We start from the raw sequence: 14,726 nt of genomic DNA on the forward strand, positions 1-14,726 counted from the left end.
GACGAGTTGACTCACTGGAAAAGACTCTGATGCTGGGAAAGGTTGGGGGCGGGAGGAGAAGGGGACGACCGAGAATGAGATGGCTGGATGGCATCACCGACTCTGTGGACATAAGTTTGAGTGAACTCCAGGAGTTGGTGATGGACAGGGAGGCCTGGCGTGCTGTGATTCATGGGGTCGCGGAGAGTCGGACACGACTGAGCGACTGAACTGAACTGATTGATATTTTGGCCAATGCAAGAGCAAGAGTGAAAACTGTATTATTTGTAGGTGATATGATTGTTAAAATAGAAATTTCAGAGACATCAGTTGATAAGCTATTAAAACTATAAAACATTTTCAGTGGGGCACTACACAAGATAAATACATACAGTATTCCATAGCTTGTATGTACCTAACACACATTTACATTTGAAATATCCATTGTCATTGATATTTAAGTCGTTTTCAAGTTTTTACTATTCCAAGAAATGTAGCAATAAACATTCTTGTACAGACCATTTCTGTACATTTATTTATTTACCTCCTTGAAATTAGCTCCTAGAAATGGAATTGTTCAATAAAAGATTATGGAAATTTCATATGACCAAACTATGGGGCAGGGATCTTTACTTAACCTTTTTTTTCCACTTTATTTTTTGTCAAATGGCTAACCAGTTGCCCCAGTATTACTTACTAAATAATCCATTCTTTCCCCACCACTTTGTAATAGATTTACTATGCATATAGAAGGATATCTGTATATCTTATATTTCATAATAAGTGAAAAAAGTCAGATTCTATCTGTAGGTATTCTTGGACAAATAAAAAATTGTAATCTCTGGAGTTATATAAAAGCTCATAAGTATCATTTTTTAGGCTTTTTTTTTTTTTTGACGTGGGCCATTTTTAAAGTCTTTGCTGAATTGTTACAATAGTGCTTCCGCTGTTTACATTTTGGTTTTTTGGAGGAGGGGCTTGTAGGATCTTAGCTCCCCGACAAGGGCTAAGCATTGGAAGCTGAACCCGTAACCACTTGACTGCCAAGGAAGTCCCTCAGAAGGACTTTATATTGTTTCCTTTTTGTTTCCTACGGGCAGAGAGTACTTCTTTGCTTAGAAAATTCTTCCCCTCTTGTAGCTCATTTTACCTAGGTAACTTCAGTAGGAGGGTGTCCGCGCCTGCACGGACAAATCAACGAAGTGCTCTCCGTGGATCCTGTAAGCTTAGAGAAATTCCAAAGAAAAGATGGGGTCGAGAGGATTGCAGTCATGAACCAGCAATGTCTTTATATATGCTGCAACAAACAAAGTCATAAAGCACGGGAAACATCTTGAGCTCATAACAGATTGTTATCAAGAACAATTGCCCTCTCCCTCAGACATCATAGGCCAGGAAATAACAGACTAGTTTATACTTTAAAGAAACATTTCTCCTGCACGTCTTGCACGTCTTGCACGTAGCCACCGCCTGTAGCCTGCAGCTGCTTATCCGATCAAGGTAAAGGGGTGGCGGGACAGGGGGCTAATGCCTATATAGGCCCCTGGTTAAGCACAGGGCAGCTCCCAGGGCAGGTGCCCGAGGCACACCGCTCCCCGCAGCTCCCCCTTTTTTAATTTTTTAGAAACACGGACAGCTCTTCGGCGTTGCAAATGATGGCCATGCAGAACGGCCTTTATGTTGGCAATTTTTCCAAAACGCCGTAGAAGGCAAGGCAAAAGGCATAATGCAAGTAGGAGAAGTATTATGAGAATAACTGAAAGACTAGTTGCACGACTAATATGGGTAAAATAGATACAAATTATTTCCTGGTTATACGCGAAAACATCATGATTCGTTTAGTAACTAGGTTCATAATACACTGTAGGAAGCAGGGCCCGCAGCAAAGAAAACAAAGTATAATCACTAGTATTACAATTAAAGTTTTCCACCAGTCACTGTGGAACCAGGACTTAACTTGATCCCAAAACGGGGGAAAAGGGTCTTGCATGGAATCAATTTGATTTTGCATATCAGCAACAGCATCCGATATATTGGAGGACAGATCAGGAATATAGGTACAGCATTCTACCTCTATAACGGCGCAAGTCCCTCCCTGTGCAGCTGTAAGAATGTCCAAAGCCATTCTATTTTGTAGAACAGCTTTATGCATTTGCTTTTGTTCTTCATTTAGCTCTTCTAAGGCCTTTTTCGTGTCTGATAGGGCTTGTTGAGTAAAATTTGTTAAGGCATCCACATGAGTCATTATATCTGCAGTTCCAATTGAGGGAACAAACACTGCTACCAAATAATCATACCAATGAAACACAGCTCGAGCCCATCGTGCTCTTACAAAAGGAAGGTTAGCGGGGTTTTTTATAGGGGAATAAGTGATCCGACCTGGGGCGAACACAAATCCAAGGCTACAACGTCCCACCCACCCAATGGGAAGCCAAGGCCAAATGTTTGAACCACAAATCCATTTTGTCCCATTGGGAGCTGCCCATCTTATACCAGGGTTATTTGTCCAATCAGACCCTGGCCAAGGAGTGGCAGCATTACAGGTAAAAGTAACATTTCGCACTTGCATACACATGGATATAGGGGTGATGCCTACATGTTTCAACAGGTGTTTGCCAAGATTCTTTCTCCAAAGCGGGGCTGATGTTCCTGCTGTTCCCAGCAAATATCTGCTCGCCTCAGAAGCTGTCCCTTTTCCGGAGTCATCCAGAAGTATTCATCCCAGATCTGATAATAGTCCCCAAAAAATCGACTTGAACGAGTCTTATTTTTGCTGGTAGTAGAGAACGTACGGTATGCATCTTCAACAGCTTTATAGCTCGCATTAACGTTGAACTGCAGCGTGGAATTCAGCTGCTGATTGTCCATGCCGTTGCACTCAGGAAGGGCGGAGACATTTAGGGTGTTGAGACTTCTGTGGGCTTGTTTATACTGGGTTAAAAAATTACAGAGCGCAGGAAAGTGCATTTTTTGTATAGGAGATACCCACCAAGGAAACCCATCGACTACTGACAGTGGCATAGCAGTACACACCCAACAAGCAGAACTATTATGAAAACCCGCATAGGAGTGAGCCCAGGATAAAAAGACATTACCCTCAACCCGTGAGAACCCTATCTGATTTAGGAGAAGTAATAGAGATATGAGAATCGCGGTAGGAGATGTGGGCGCTGGTCCATCAGCATTCAAACGTGCTTCCTGCAGCAGGGCCTGCAACTGCTGACTAGTCAGCAGTGGGATGGTCTCCTGCAGGGACAGCTGTTGCATCCTGGCAGTGAGGGACCGCCTCCGCCATGCGTACTAGCCTTTTTGGGAGCCAGCGCGGTGCTTCGGCATCCTGTGGAAAAACACAAACATGGCCCCTTCCCCATATTAAGAGCGGATCAGGCCCATGCCATTTTCCATCCAATGGGTCCTTCCACTTTACCAATGGACGTGTTTTAGTAGCATCATGATGCCAAAAGCGCTGTGCTGCGGATTTGCCATCATGATCCAGACTCAAAAAATTTAATACAAAGAGAGCATGATGAAGAAGATTGGCAGGCGTAGTGGTATATAAATTCCCCTTTTTTAATTTTTTCAATTGATGCTGGAGCGTTTGGTGCGCTCGTTTAACAATGCCTTGTCCTTGCGGATTGTAAGGGATACCTGTTTTGTGGGCGATATGCAGATGAGCACAAAATTGTTGAAAAACTCGGCCAGTATACCCAGGGCCATTATCTGTTTTAATACACCGTGGAATACCAAGAACAGAGAAACAACGCAAGCAATGTTGTATACAATGCTTACTGGCCTCCCCAACCTGGAGAGTTGCAACTAAAAATCCAGAGTAAGTATCTACTGTAACATGTACATATTTTGATTTGCCAAATTCAGCGATGTGAGTTACATCCATTTGCCATAAATCATTGGGAAGTAAACCACGGGGATTGACTCCATAACGAGGGAGCACAAAAAATTGTGGGCAAGTAGAGCAGGTTTTTACGATATGCCTAGCGGCTTCACGCGGAATTCCAAATTGCAGCCTTAGAGATTGGCTGTTTTGATGATGTATGGCATGAGAGGCTTGCGCTGCTGAAACGGAGGAGTTATAACAGATAACATGAGTAAGCTGGTCAGCCAAAGCATTTCCTGCAGCGAGAGGACCTGGAAGAGAAGTATGGGCACGGATGTGCCCGAAAAAACAAGGAGAAAATCGCGACCGAATCAGACTCTGAATCTGTTCAAACAAAGATTGAATGGTCGATTTCACAGCACCAATGAATGGCACCGTTTCAATCACTGATAAAGCACGTACAACATAACGACTATCAGAATACAGATTAAAACTCTGTGGGGTACGTTGTAGAGCCCGTAAAACAGCAAACAATTCTACTTCCTGGGCAGAATCAAAGGTGGTTTGACAAAAGTAAGAGGCATTTTCAATGACTAGACTGGCTACGCCATTAGAAGAGCCATCCGTAAAGATCGTGACAGCGTTTCGTACTGGTTGTGCCGGTACTATTTTAGGAAAAATAAATTGATGCATTTGAGCAAATTGTAAAAGTTTATTAGAAGGGTAATGCTGTATAATTTTCCCAGGAAATTTGCAAGGGCAATTGCCCAATCATCAGAAAACTGTGCAAGCCAAGATTGCTGTTCAGTGGAAAAGGGGACACAGATAAAAGAAGGATCTTGCCCGAGGTAGATGAGGGATTCCTGCCGTCCTTTAGCTATAACTCTTGCAGCAAGGGTATGATATGGGGCCAGAACACGAGTGGGAGAAGATGAGAGATAAATCCATCAAGCGGTTTGTCTTGAAAAAGAACTCCTGTAGGAGAATGGCTAGAGGCAAGGACATAGAGCCCCCAGGGTTTATTATAATCACAAAATCCTGATTGCTGTTGAGTCAATGCAACCTCAACCCTTTTAAGAGCTTGATCTCCTTCTGGTGTAAGAGATCGTGGTGATGTAGGATTGGAATCTCCTTTAAGTATGTCAAAGAGAGGTTTTAATTCATAAGTTGCTAAATGTAAATTTGGTCTAATCCAGTTGATGTCTCCAAGCAATTTCTGAAAATAATTAAGAGTGTTAAGATTATCACGACGAATAGTAATGGGTTGAGTAGAGAATCCATCTCGTTCTAAACGAAAGCCTAGGTATGAATAAGGTGGGAAGGTTTGCACCTTTTCTTTAGCTATAAGAAGACCTGCATTTAATAAAGAGGATTCCATAGGGGCATATGCTTGTAGCAAGTAATTTTCATCAAGGTGTGCTAAAAGGATATCATCCATATAGTGCAGAATGTAGACATCAGGGAAATGAGCTCGAGTAGAAGATAAAGCAGCTGCAACAAATTTTTGACACAAAGTAGGACTATTAGCCATGCCTTGGGGTAAAACTTTCCATTGATAGCGAGACATAGGCTGAGAAAAATTTACGGAAGGAACACTGAATGCAAATCGAGTGCAGTCTTGGGGTGCTAGAGGAATTGTATAAAAACAATCTTTCAGATCAATGATAAGGATGTGATTACTTCGGGGTATCGCCATAGGCGATGGCAGTCCAGGCTGCAAAGCACCCATAATTTCCATAGTTTCATTAACTTTTCTTAAATCCTGCAATAAGCGCCACTTACCAGATTTCTTTTTAATAACAGAAATAGGAGAGTTCCAAGGGGAATTAGAATGTTCAATATGACCCAATTTCAACTGCTCCTGCACCAGTTGTCGAGCCGCGTCAATTTTTTCTTTGGAGAGGGGCCACTGATCAACCCATACGGGGTTATCAGATTTCCAAATAATGGGGTCAGCATGGGCCACAGGAGAGTCAGTGGTCCCCTCTAAAAATACCCAAGGCCTGCCCTGTAAGGTCTTTGTTGAGGCAGAAGGGGAGTAGTTGTTCCTTGATTATGTTTTCCAAGTCCAGACAAGGGAAGTAACCCTTGATCAAAAAGTTGAGCACTCACTTGTTCACTGGGGCTATATAAATACACTCCCATGCTTCCCATAACATCTTGCCCCCACAGGTTTACGGGCAAATGAGAAAGGATATAAGGGCGCATGTCTCCTTCATGGCCTTCATCATCTTTCCAATGCAATAATTCTGAGCTCTGCTCAGGGTTAGTAGTCTGGCCAATACCTTGCAAAGTGGACATAGCTATTTGTTTGGGCCATTCTTTGGGCCAGTGTCTATCAGAAATAACAGAGACATCGGCTCCCGTATCCAAGATTCCAGAAAAGGATTTGCCATTTATCCGTAAATTTAATTCAGGACGCTCCTTGGTGATGGCATGCACCCAATAGGCATCAGATGATCCAAAACCTTTGTCTCCCCGGTTGGTCGAGAGAGTCTTCCCTACCTGTACAACAGGGATCAGAATCAGCTGAGCTATACGCTGGCCATGGTTGATAGTACTGATGCTTCGAGGAGAATGAGCCATAATTTTAATTTCTCCAGTGTAGTCAGCATCAATAACTCCGGGGGCAACTAACAATCCTTTTAGTGTGATACTACTGCGGCCAAGTAGAAGGCCCACAGTTCCTGATGGTAATGGCCCGTAAATGCCAGTCGGTATAGCTTGCATCCCCATTTCAGGAGTCAATACTGTGTAGATGGAGGAACAGAGGTCCAAGCCTGCGCTTCCTGGGGTAGCTCGGAACAAGTCTGTGACTGAACGTCGCTTGCTGGACTGTTCTGCATTGCCCCATAACATTGTTTCGGGGCCAGGGGCTGGCCCCTCACCCAGTTTCCCGACTGTGGAGGGAGTGGGTTACCTTGCACATCGGTTTTTGATTTACAATCCTTTGCCCAATGTTTTCCCTTTTTACATCTGGGGCAGAGATTGGGGGTTTTTACAGAATGGGGATCGGCGCGTTGGGGGCAGAAGGCGGCACGGTGTCCCTGCTGTCCACAGACAAAGCAGCCTGCGTTGTCTCTGCCAGCAGGCCGCCTTCTATTTTTTGTCTGCTGCTGGTATAGAACCTCCTTTATGCTTTTCCCCTGCAGGGCAGCAGCCAAAGTAATACCCTGCATATAAGAGGGCCCAATATCAGCACAGATGCGAATGTAATCAGATAAGACTCCCTTCTTTCTATAAGGCCGAAGTGCTGCCTGACAGGCGGAGTTAGCATTCTCATAAGCTAGTTGCTTTGTGAGCACCATCCCAGCCTGTTCATCGGCCATGAGCTTCCCAACTGCCTCCAAGAGTCGAGCGACAAAATCTTGATAAGGTTCATCGGGTCCTTGCCTAATTTTAGAGAGGTCTTCAGTCTTATTGTTAGAGCAAGGTAATTTTTTCCAAGCCTGACGGGCAGCATTAGATATCTGTGCATATGCCCCAGGGAGATAATTCAATTGAGCATTAGTATTCTGATAAGCCCCTTCTCCTATAAGCATTTCATATGTTGTATTGATTCCTTGTCTTTGGTTCATCTCAGCTATGGCGCCACACTGCTCCATAAACTCAGATTTCCATAATAAATAATCACCCCCAGTTAAACATGCTCGAGCAATCTGTTTCCAATCGCTGGGAGGCAAGTTTTGACCCCCAAGGTTCTCTATCATAGCTTGAGTAAACGGGGCAGTGGGGCCATACTGGGCACAAGCAACTTTTAATTCTTTTAATTGTTTGAAAGGTAGAGCTTCATAGAATCGCTGATTAGCGTTTTTAAATACTGGGCAAATTACAGGGAATCCCATGAGTGTTTCACCAAGTTTCTGCGCGTGCCGAAGAGCCTGTTGTAAGGGAGACAAATGGGGCTCAGGCGCAGCAGCATAAGCCGGCGGCGCGGTCGGCAGAATATCCTGCGGAGGTTGCTTTATATAAACCTCTCTCTTATCCTCGTCCCCTTCGTCAAATGGCTGTGGTTTTCCCTTCATTGTAAGCAATAATTGCTTCATTAGTGCTTCTAAGTTAGCTACACAAGGCAGCCGCTGACCTTCAGATTTGGGCTCCGTGACCAATAATTCCCAATCATCTTGGTGGTATTTCGCTGCCTCTTCCTCCAAGGTTTCCTCGTCCCCTGGATCTAATCTATCAGCACCTTTACTCAGGGGTGATGCTTCGGGGGTCAACTTTAAGGCATCTCCCCCGGGTGTGGCATATACAGGTTCCTCAGAGACCATACTCCTTACCTTTTCTCCTTCCTCCTGCTGGAAATCAAGGCAGTCACGAATCAGGGTCCACAGGGAAAAGGTGTCTACTGGAATTTTATTAGGGCCATGTAAAGTATAATGCATTTGAATTTGCTTTCCAACTTTCTTCCAAGTATCCAAATTAACGGTTCCTTCTCGAGGAAACCAAGGACAAACTTCTTCTACAAAATTGAGAAATGCATGTAATCGGGGGGAAGACACACGGACGCCCCGATCTTTAAGCATAATCTGTAACATATGAGCGAACAGATGTCTACTATGATCTTGCCCCATAGCTTATACTCTCGACAATATACCTTCCTACCCCTCAATACGAGACAACACAAAACGAAACCAAAAACTCACGTCTCCCGGGTAGCGGCTAGCAGGAAACCTCCGTCGGGCCCCACGTTGGGTGCCAACTGTCCGTGCCCGCACGGACAAATCAACAAAGTGCTCTCCGTGGATCCTGTAAGCTTAGAGAAATTCCAAAGAAAAGATGGGGTCGAGAGGATTGCAGTCATGAACCAGAAATGTCTTTATTAGCCTTTGCTTCACTTATATATGCTGCAACAAACAAAGTCATAAAGCACGGGAAACATCTTGAGCTCATAACAGATTGTTATCAAGAACAATTGCCCTCTCCCTCAGACGTCATAGGCCAGGAAATAACAGACTAGTTTATACTTTAAAGAAACATTTCTCCTGCACGTCTTGCACGTCTTGCACGTAGCCACCGCCTGTAGCCTGCAGCTGCTTATCCGATCAAGGTAAAGGGGTGGCGGGACAGGGGGCTAATGCCTATATAGGCCCCTGGTTAAGCACAGGGCAGCTCCCAGGGCAGGTGCCCGAGGCACACCGCTCCCCACAGGAGGGCATCCTATTTAAGTCTTAGCTTAAATTTCTTGGTGGGTGTGTGTGGGGGGGGCTCGACATAGTGGGTAGGCAGACACCCTGTCCTAGGTAAGCATTCTTTCAAAGAATCCTGTACTTGCCATACTACCTACAAATCACCCTGCACGTTCTTATCTAAATTACACCTTATTGTTTCTCGGGACCAGGCTCCATGAGGGCTGCATACAGGTCAGTCTTATTCATTCTGGAGCCTAGCACAGTGCCTGGCAAATAACCGTCACTAATTGAGCTCTTACCGTTTACCAAATACCGCGCTAGGTGCCTTTAACGACCTCACTACACCCTTAGAAACTATTACCGCCTCAGTTCTGAGCGTGGAAGCTTGTCCTGCGGGCTATTAATTCCCAGGCCTGTCTATCTCTTGGTCACTACGCGGTGATCAATAAATATTAGAGGAAGAACAGCCAGCGAGGCTTGAGGTTCTCTGAGAGTGGACGTTACATTGCAACTGCAGCCCTTGGGGGCTGCTTGGACTGAAAGCCCTTCAAACGCAGACCCTCGCAGGCCCCGCCCACCCCGCGCCGAGGCCGGAAGGGAGCGTCGAGGGCGGGACGGGCTTCCGGGGCGGGGCCGGCGTTGGTTGGCCGGCTGCAGCCGGAAGTCGGGAGGTTTGGGGTCCGAAGACGCCGGCTTGTGACAGGCGAGAAGGAGGCGAGAAGGAGGCCTACGAGAAGGTTGGCTCTCTGTCCCTTGGCTCCAGGGGACCCTCGGCCCCTTCCCTTAGTCTCTGTCCGCTCGATTTCGCCACCGCTATGTGGGAAGCGAATCCGGTGAGTAGCCGGCTGGGATGGGGCGGGCCGATGGGCGGGGTTGACGGGAGAGGGCGGGCGGAGTTCCGGGGACCTGCGCCCCAGACCCCGCGCCCCGCCGGGCCCCGCCAGCCGGCTGTTGAGTTCTGGGAACGCGGGGGCCCCGGGTTCGGCGGCTCCGGCAGCGCCTTGCGAACAGTGGAGAAGGTTCGGTGGGTCCCCAGCGCCGGGCAGGCTGGCTGTCCCGTCCCAGTGATTGATTTGGACTCGCTGTGGTTTCTCTGCCCTCGTCCCTCCACACCGTCGTTTTAAACGGCGTTTTGCTGTCTGGCTGGCGTTTCCTGGGCCTCGAACCTGTGAGTCTTCGTTAGGCTCAGGTGTACTTGCCAGCCCCCCACCTCACCCGTATCCAAAGCAAAGGGGCTTTCCCTCTGGACTCGCCCCTGAATGGGCCTAAGTGGAACCGCCGGGGCTCCTTTCCTCTTTTTGATGGACAGCCTGCGAAAGCTGGGGTGGGAGGGGTGGAGGGGCGAGCGTGTGTTCTTAGATTTTTTTTTTTCTTCCCCGGGTGGACAGAAGTGGTGACCTGGAGTGTTTCCGCTGCAAGTCTTTCTCCCTCCCGTATTTGCATTGTGTCTACATATATTTTTGTTTATTTTGCTTTTGTACCTTCATTTAATATGCAGCTTTCAAAGAGAGGAGTCCGTCTGCCAGGAGTATTCCTGTTAGTCTCCTGTTAGAGGCTAAGTCGCCTGGTAACACAAATAGACGCTGTTTACACCCTGAGTTAATTGGAAAATGGCAGAATCATGTATCAGCGAATTGTTGGCCAAAATACGTGCAGCTACCCCGTCTGCTGAGAGAAATTCCTGAGTCTGCTTTAATAACCCCGTTTCCATATTTACAGTAACTCGTTTCTGTCATCTGTACTACATCTTCCCCATCCCTGGAATGTATTTCCAGGTAAATAAGAGAGTTATCAGTAAATTCCCATCTGCTTTACCCCAGTAGTCTGTTGCTCTCGATTTTTTCGCTGCATGTTGTGGTTCCATCCCAGACCTTCTGTAATGATGGTCATCATTTAAGACCTTTTTTTTTTTTTGCTCTAATATAGAATCCTCTAATATAAGGCCACATCAGAGGAAAGTAACTGCCGGATTTTGATTTTCGCAAAAATAATTGCAGATTGTGAGAATGTATTCTGTTTATGTATTCACTTTTGCTGTCATCAGTCGGTTTCATATATTATTATTATATGTGTGTTTGTGTGTATATTCAGTTTTTATTGGCTGGCCTCTTCCTGGTTTCCCATAACACATCTTTACTCATCTGAGTACATGTCTTGCTCAAAGTCACATGTCTTAAATGCTTCAGCATGTTGTAAGCTCCACAGGGGCAGAGATTTTTGTCTGTTTGTTTCTTGTGGCATCCACAGACTAGGGAAGAGAGTGTGGCATATAGTAGGTGCTCAGTAAATGCCCGGTGAATTAACGAAGGCCATTGTATCAACACTGGGGAGACTCCATTGCTCCACTTTTTTTCTCCTTCTCCATCACGTACGTATCAGAATTCACTGTTGGGTCACTGGTGTGTTTGTGAGGGTTATAGAGGTGCTAGTGAATATCTCCTGTACTTAGACTGACTTCTGTTAATTGTGATAAACTTTCCACCTACAAACCCACATTCTTCTGACCCTTGTCATGCCAGTCTAATATGTCTTAATGCTCCTGTGTTTTCTTACTGATACTGTTTTTCTTCCTCTGAGCATATGGATGCTGTCAGTAAGGACAGTTTGTGAAATGAAAGTCGCTCAGTCATGTCCAATTCTTTGCGACCCCATGGACTATATAGTCCATGGAATTCTCCAGGCCAGAATATTGGAGTGGGTAGCTTTTCCCTTCTCCAGGGGATCTGCCCAACCCAGGGATTGAACCCTGGTCTATTTTGTATAAATACAGTCAGCACCCTGCATTTGGGTTTCCTCTGGTAATTTATTAGTTTCTTTCAATAGAAGAAGCATCTGGATTGTCTGTCCAGCTGTGCTCCTGGAGTAAAACTTAATTTTAATGTTTCTCTAAACCAAACACAATTGGGAAGATGAAAAAAAAGTGCATCCTAAAGATAAATACAGATGACCCTGTGTTACCCACCAATGTAAATTACTGTTTACCATTTCTTTCCATTGAATGGTATAATAAATTCTACTTTGTAGAGGAAGGCTTAGTGAACGGCTTTGATTGAAGACGTCTGCTAGTTTCTCCCTGTACTGTTTTGGTAGTATCCATGACTCTGATATGCCACCCCTAATCTGCAAATATATCGCCTCTGGCAAATACACCTCCTGTGTGATACTGTATCCTACTTGCAAGTGTTTTGGGGAGATACTGCACTGACTCTGGCTGTGGTTATACTAGAAGCAGCCACCCCCTTCCACCTGGAAATTCCCCCAGACATGTTTGGAGTGTGGAAAATCACCACGAACTTGCAGCATTTCCTTGGGTGGGGGGAACCCCACACAAGAAAACCAAGGAGATTTAAATAAACTTTTATCTCAGCACACAGTTTTATTTTCCTTTTTCAAGACAGTCACGGGGTTGGTGGTGATTCTGTTCAAGTCTTTTACCAGCCAGGCACCAACCCAGGCAGACCCGGTTGACAGGTGGCAGGCTCTCAGTTCCCGTGGGGGTTCTGGTAGTTCTCCACCCACTGGGGGAGGCAGCCCTTGGCCAGTATCCCCCAGTTTAGGAAAACGTCAAGATCTATAGAAAGGACTTGGAAGGGGCACCACCACTGTCTTGACTCTGCGTAGCCTGACCTTGCCCTGCCTTTTGCTCTCTCTGCCATTGTCTTACCCCTCTTTGCTGAAAATAGATTTATGGGAGGGAGTTCCAGCTTCTCTCTGATGACAGAAAGTGAAAAGTGACAAACGTCTCTTAAGATAACGTCTCATCTCTTGCAGTAATAGGGCCTTAGTTCATAAAGAGTGATAAACTCTTGCAAAATTCCTTTTCCCTTGTTAGCTCGGACAGTGAGAGCAGTCTTGTGACATAGTGAAGGGAGGGGAAAATGACTTTCCCAAGATCAGGCAGGTGGGGAAGCCACGGAACTGTTGGCACCCGTGTCCTCGTTGCCTCCGTCCTGTTGCTTGGCGGGAGCTGTGATAACATTTGTAAGTCAGTGCAGCGCTCCACCTGCCAAGCTTCCTTTTCCTCTGTTGTTTTATCATCACAGCTGAGCTGCTTCCAGACTTCTCTCCTTTCTCTGTCCAGCGTCTTGAGAGAATAGTCTTACACTTTTTGTCGTTCTTACTCAAGCGTCAGCTCTGCCAGCCCCGCCTCTGCCCCAGCATGTGGCTTGCTGGGAGGTCACTGAGCACTTTTGAATCACCGCGCAGCGGCCACCTGCTCACCTGGCCCTCTTCTGTCTTTCTGCAACATTGGTGCCACTTGAAGCATTTCTCACAACTTGCTCTCTTTTTTTTGGAATTTTCTGGGACTGTACTTCTTTGGATTTCTTTTCCTTCCTGTGGTTTATCCTTGAATCCTGATCTTGGCTTAGCTGCACTGCCGTCTTCTGCCTCACAATGTTCCACCTTCCCCTTGTTCTTGTCTCGGCGCGTTCTTCTGTGGTGACTTAAGGTATCACTCTGATGGCTGCGCCTGCCCGATGTACACCTTTAGTCCTGACCCCCTCTCTGAACTGGGCGATGGGCAGAGCTACCGGTTGTCTGTCCAAGAGTTCACAAGTAGTATGTCTAAACCCAGCTCCCTCAGCCATTGAGTCATGATTTCACTCCATCAACAAGCACGGGATAGATGCCTGCTTACTCCAGACACTAGGAAGGGACCAGTGTAAACCTGGACCACACCAGAGCCTGTCCTCAAGGGCTGGAGGTATAGTTTGAATGGGGCCAGTGTTGCCAGAGGGTGTCTAGGGGACTGGGAAGGTTTAATGAAGTAACTTACAGTTTGAGGTAGGTGTCCGAGTCACAAGATGTGGTCTCATGGAAAGGACAAAGGAAGCAAAATAGCTGAAGCCCGCGAAAGCAAGAGAGAATGATGCGTACAGCTTCAGTGGAGGAGTGACATGGAAAAAGAGCATGGCTGGTGGGTCAAGTCTCGGTGAGGACATCGCAGGAGAATGAGTGTGGAGGGCTGTAGGGGGCAACAGCTGACATCTGCGGCTGTGTGTGTGTGGAGTAGGCAGCGTCTTTTATAGCCGTACCCTTGGGCTGGAGGGGGGATGGAGGTAGGGTGGGTTCCTCTCAGGGAAAGTTTTAGTGTAGTGTCTATGCAGACGTGTTCTCAAGATCAGCATCCACTCAGGATTTGGTAACTGACAGCTGCTTCCAGACTTCTCTCCTTTCTCTGTCCAGTGTCTTGAGAGAATAGTCTTAACACTTTTTGTCATTCTTACTCAAACTTCAGCCCCGCCTCTGTCCCAGCACCTGACTTGCTGAGAGGTAATCGAGAACTTTGGCATTGTCTTGGCATTCTTTATAATTGTTCTGACAGTGGGTTTAGCTGAGCTTAGAGAGGCGTGTGACGTGTGCGGTGTTTGGTGGCTGGGGGCAACACTGAATAGTTTACGGGTCCTCTGATACCTCTGTGAGGTGGGGACTTGAAAATTACTGTCGTCTTGTTTAATGATGAGACAAAGGCTCAACCTTGGGTGCACGTTCTGAATAAGGGCAGCCCAGTTTTCAACACGAAACTTTCTGAACAAGTGCTTTTCCCATTGCAACTTGAGATGTAGGATTTAGAGTGAGCAGAAAAGACCCTGTGGGGAGAGAGCTGCAGGGGATCAGAGCTAAAGGAAGGGCTCCTGAGCCGCAGGAGACCTTTGTGGTGACATCTCTGGGGATTCAGGACTTTTCCAGTGATGCCGCCTACGAGCAGGAGGAGAGAGACAACGCAGCCTTCCTGGGATTGGCACGGTGGGCACCGCACAGGGCTTAGGGGTGAGTCT

General features: G+C 46.4%; 1 protein-coding gene and 1 long non-coding RNA gene across 6 annotated transcripts in view; one reads left to right on the forward strand and one right to left on the reverse strand.

Annotated features, from left to right (window-relative positions):
* Positions 1 to 237: 237 nt before the first annotated feature.
* Positions 238 to 8,467, reverse strand: LOC148777727 (uncharacterized). Its single transcript, XR_016037702.1, has 2 exons — positions 8,095 to 8,467; positions 238 to 3,316 (listed from the first exon to the last, which is right to left on the reverse strand). It is a non-coding gene; the product is annotated as an uncharacterized LOC148777727 (long non-coding RNA).
* Positions 8,468 to 8,663: 196 nt separating this feature from the next.
* The window catches only part of PARP11 (poly(ADP-ribose) polymerase family member 11), a 30,896-nt gene continuing 24,833 nt past the window's right edge, over positions 8,664 to 14,726 (forward strand). Inside the window, exon 1 of one of the 5 annotated variants that reach the window (XM_088837411.1) lies at positions 8,664 to 8,864. Coding sequence is in view for 1 of the 5 variants with exons in the window: in XM_055394438.2 (XP_055250413.1) it covers positions 9,762 to 9,779 (18 nt within the window). In the remaining 4 variants the exon portion in view is untranslated. Of the gene's footprint in view, positions 8,865 to 9,587; positions 9,780 to 13,941; positions 14,719 to 14,726 lie in introns of those variants that run through there. The other 4 variants (XM_088837410.1, XM_055394435.2, XM_055394438.2 and 1 more) reach the window with 4 other exon arrangements.

The sequence above is a fragment of the Moschus berezovskii genome, chromosome 6 (genome assembly GCF_049115385.1).
Source record: "Moschus berezovskii isolate FMDL1 chromosome 6, NW_MosBer_1.0, whole genome shotgun sequence".
NCBI classification, from domain to species: domain Eukaryota; kingdom Metazoa; phylum Chordata; class Mammalia; order Artiodactyla; family Moschidae; genus Moschus; species Moschus berezovskii.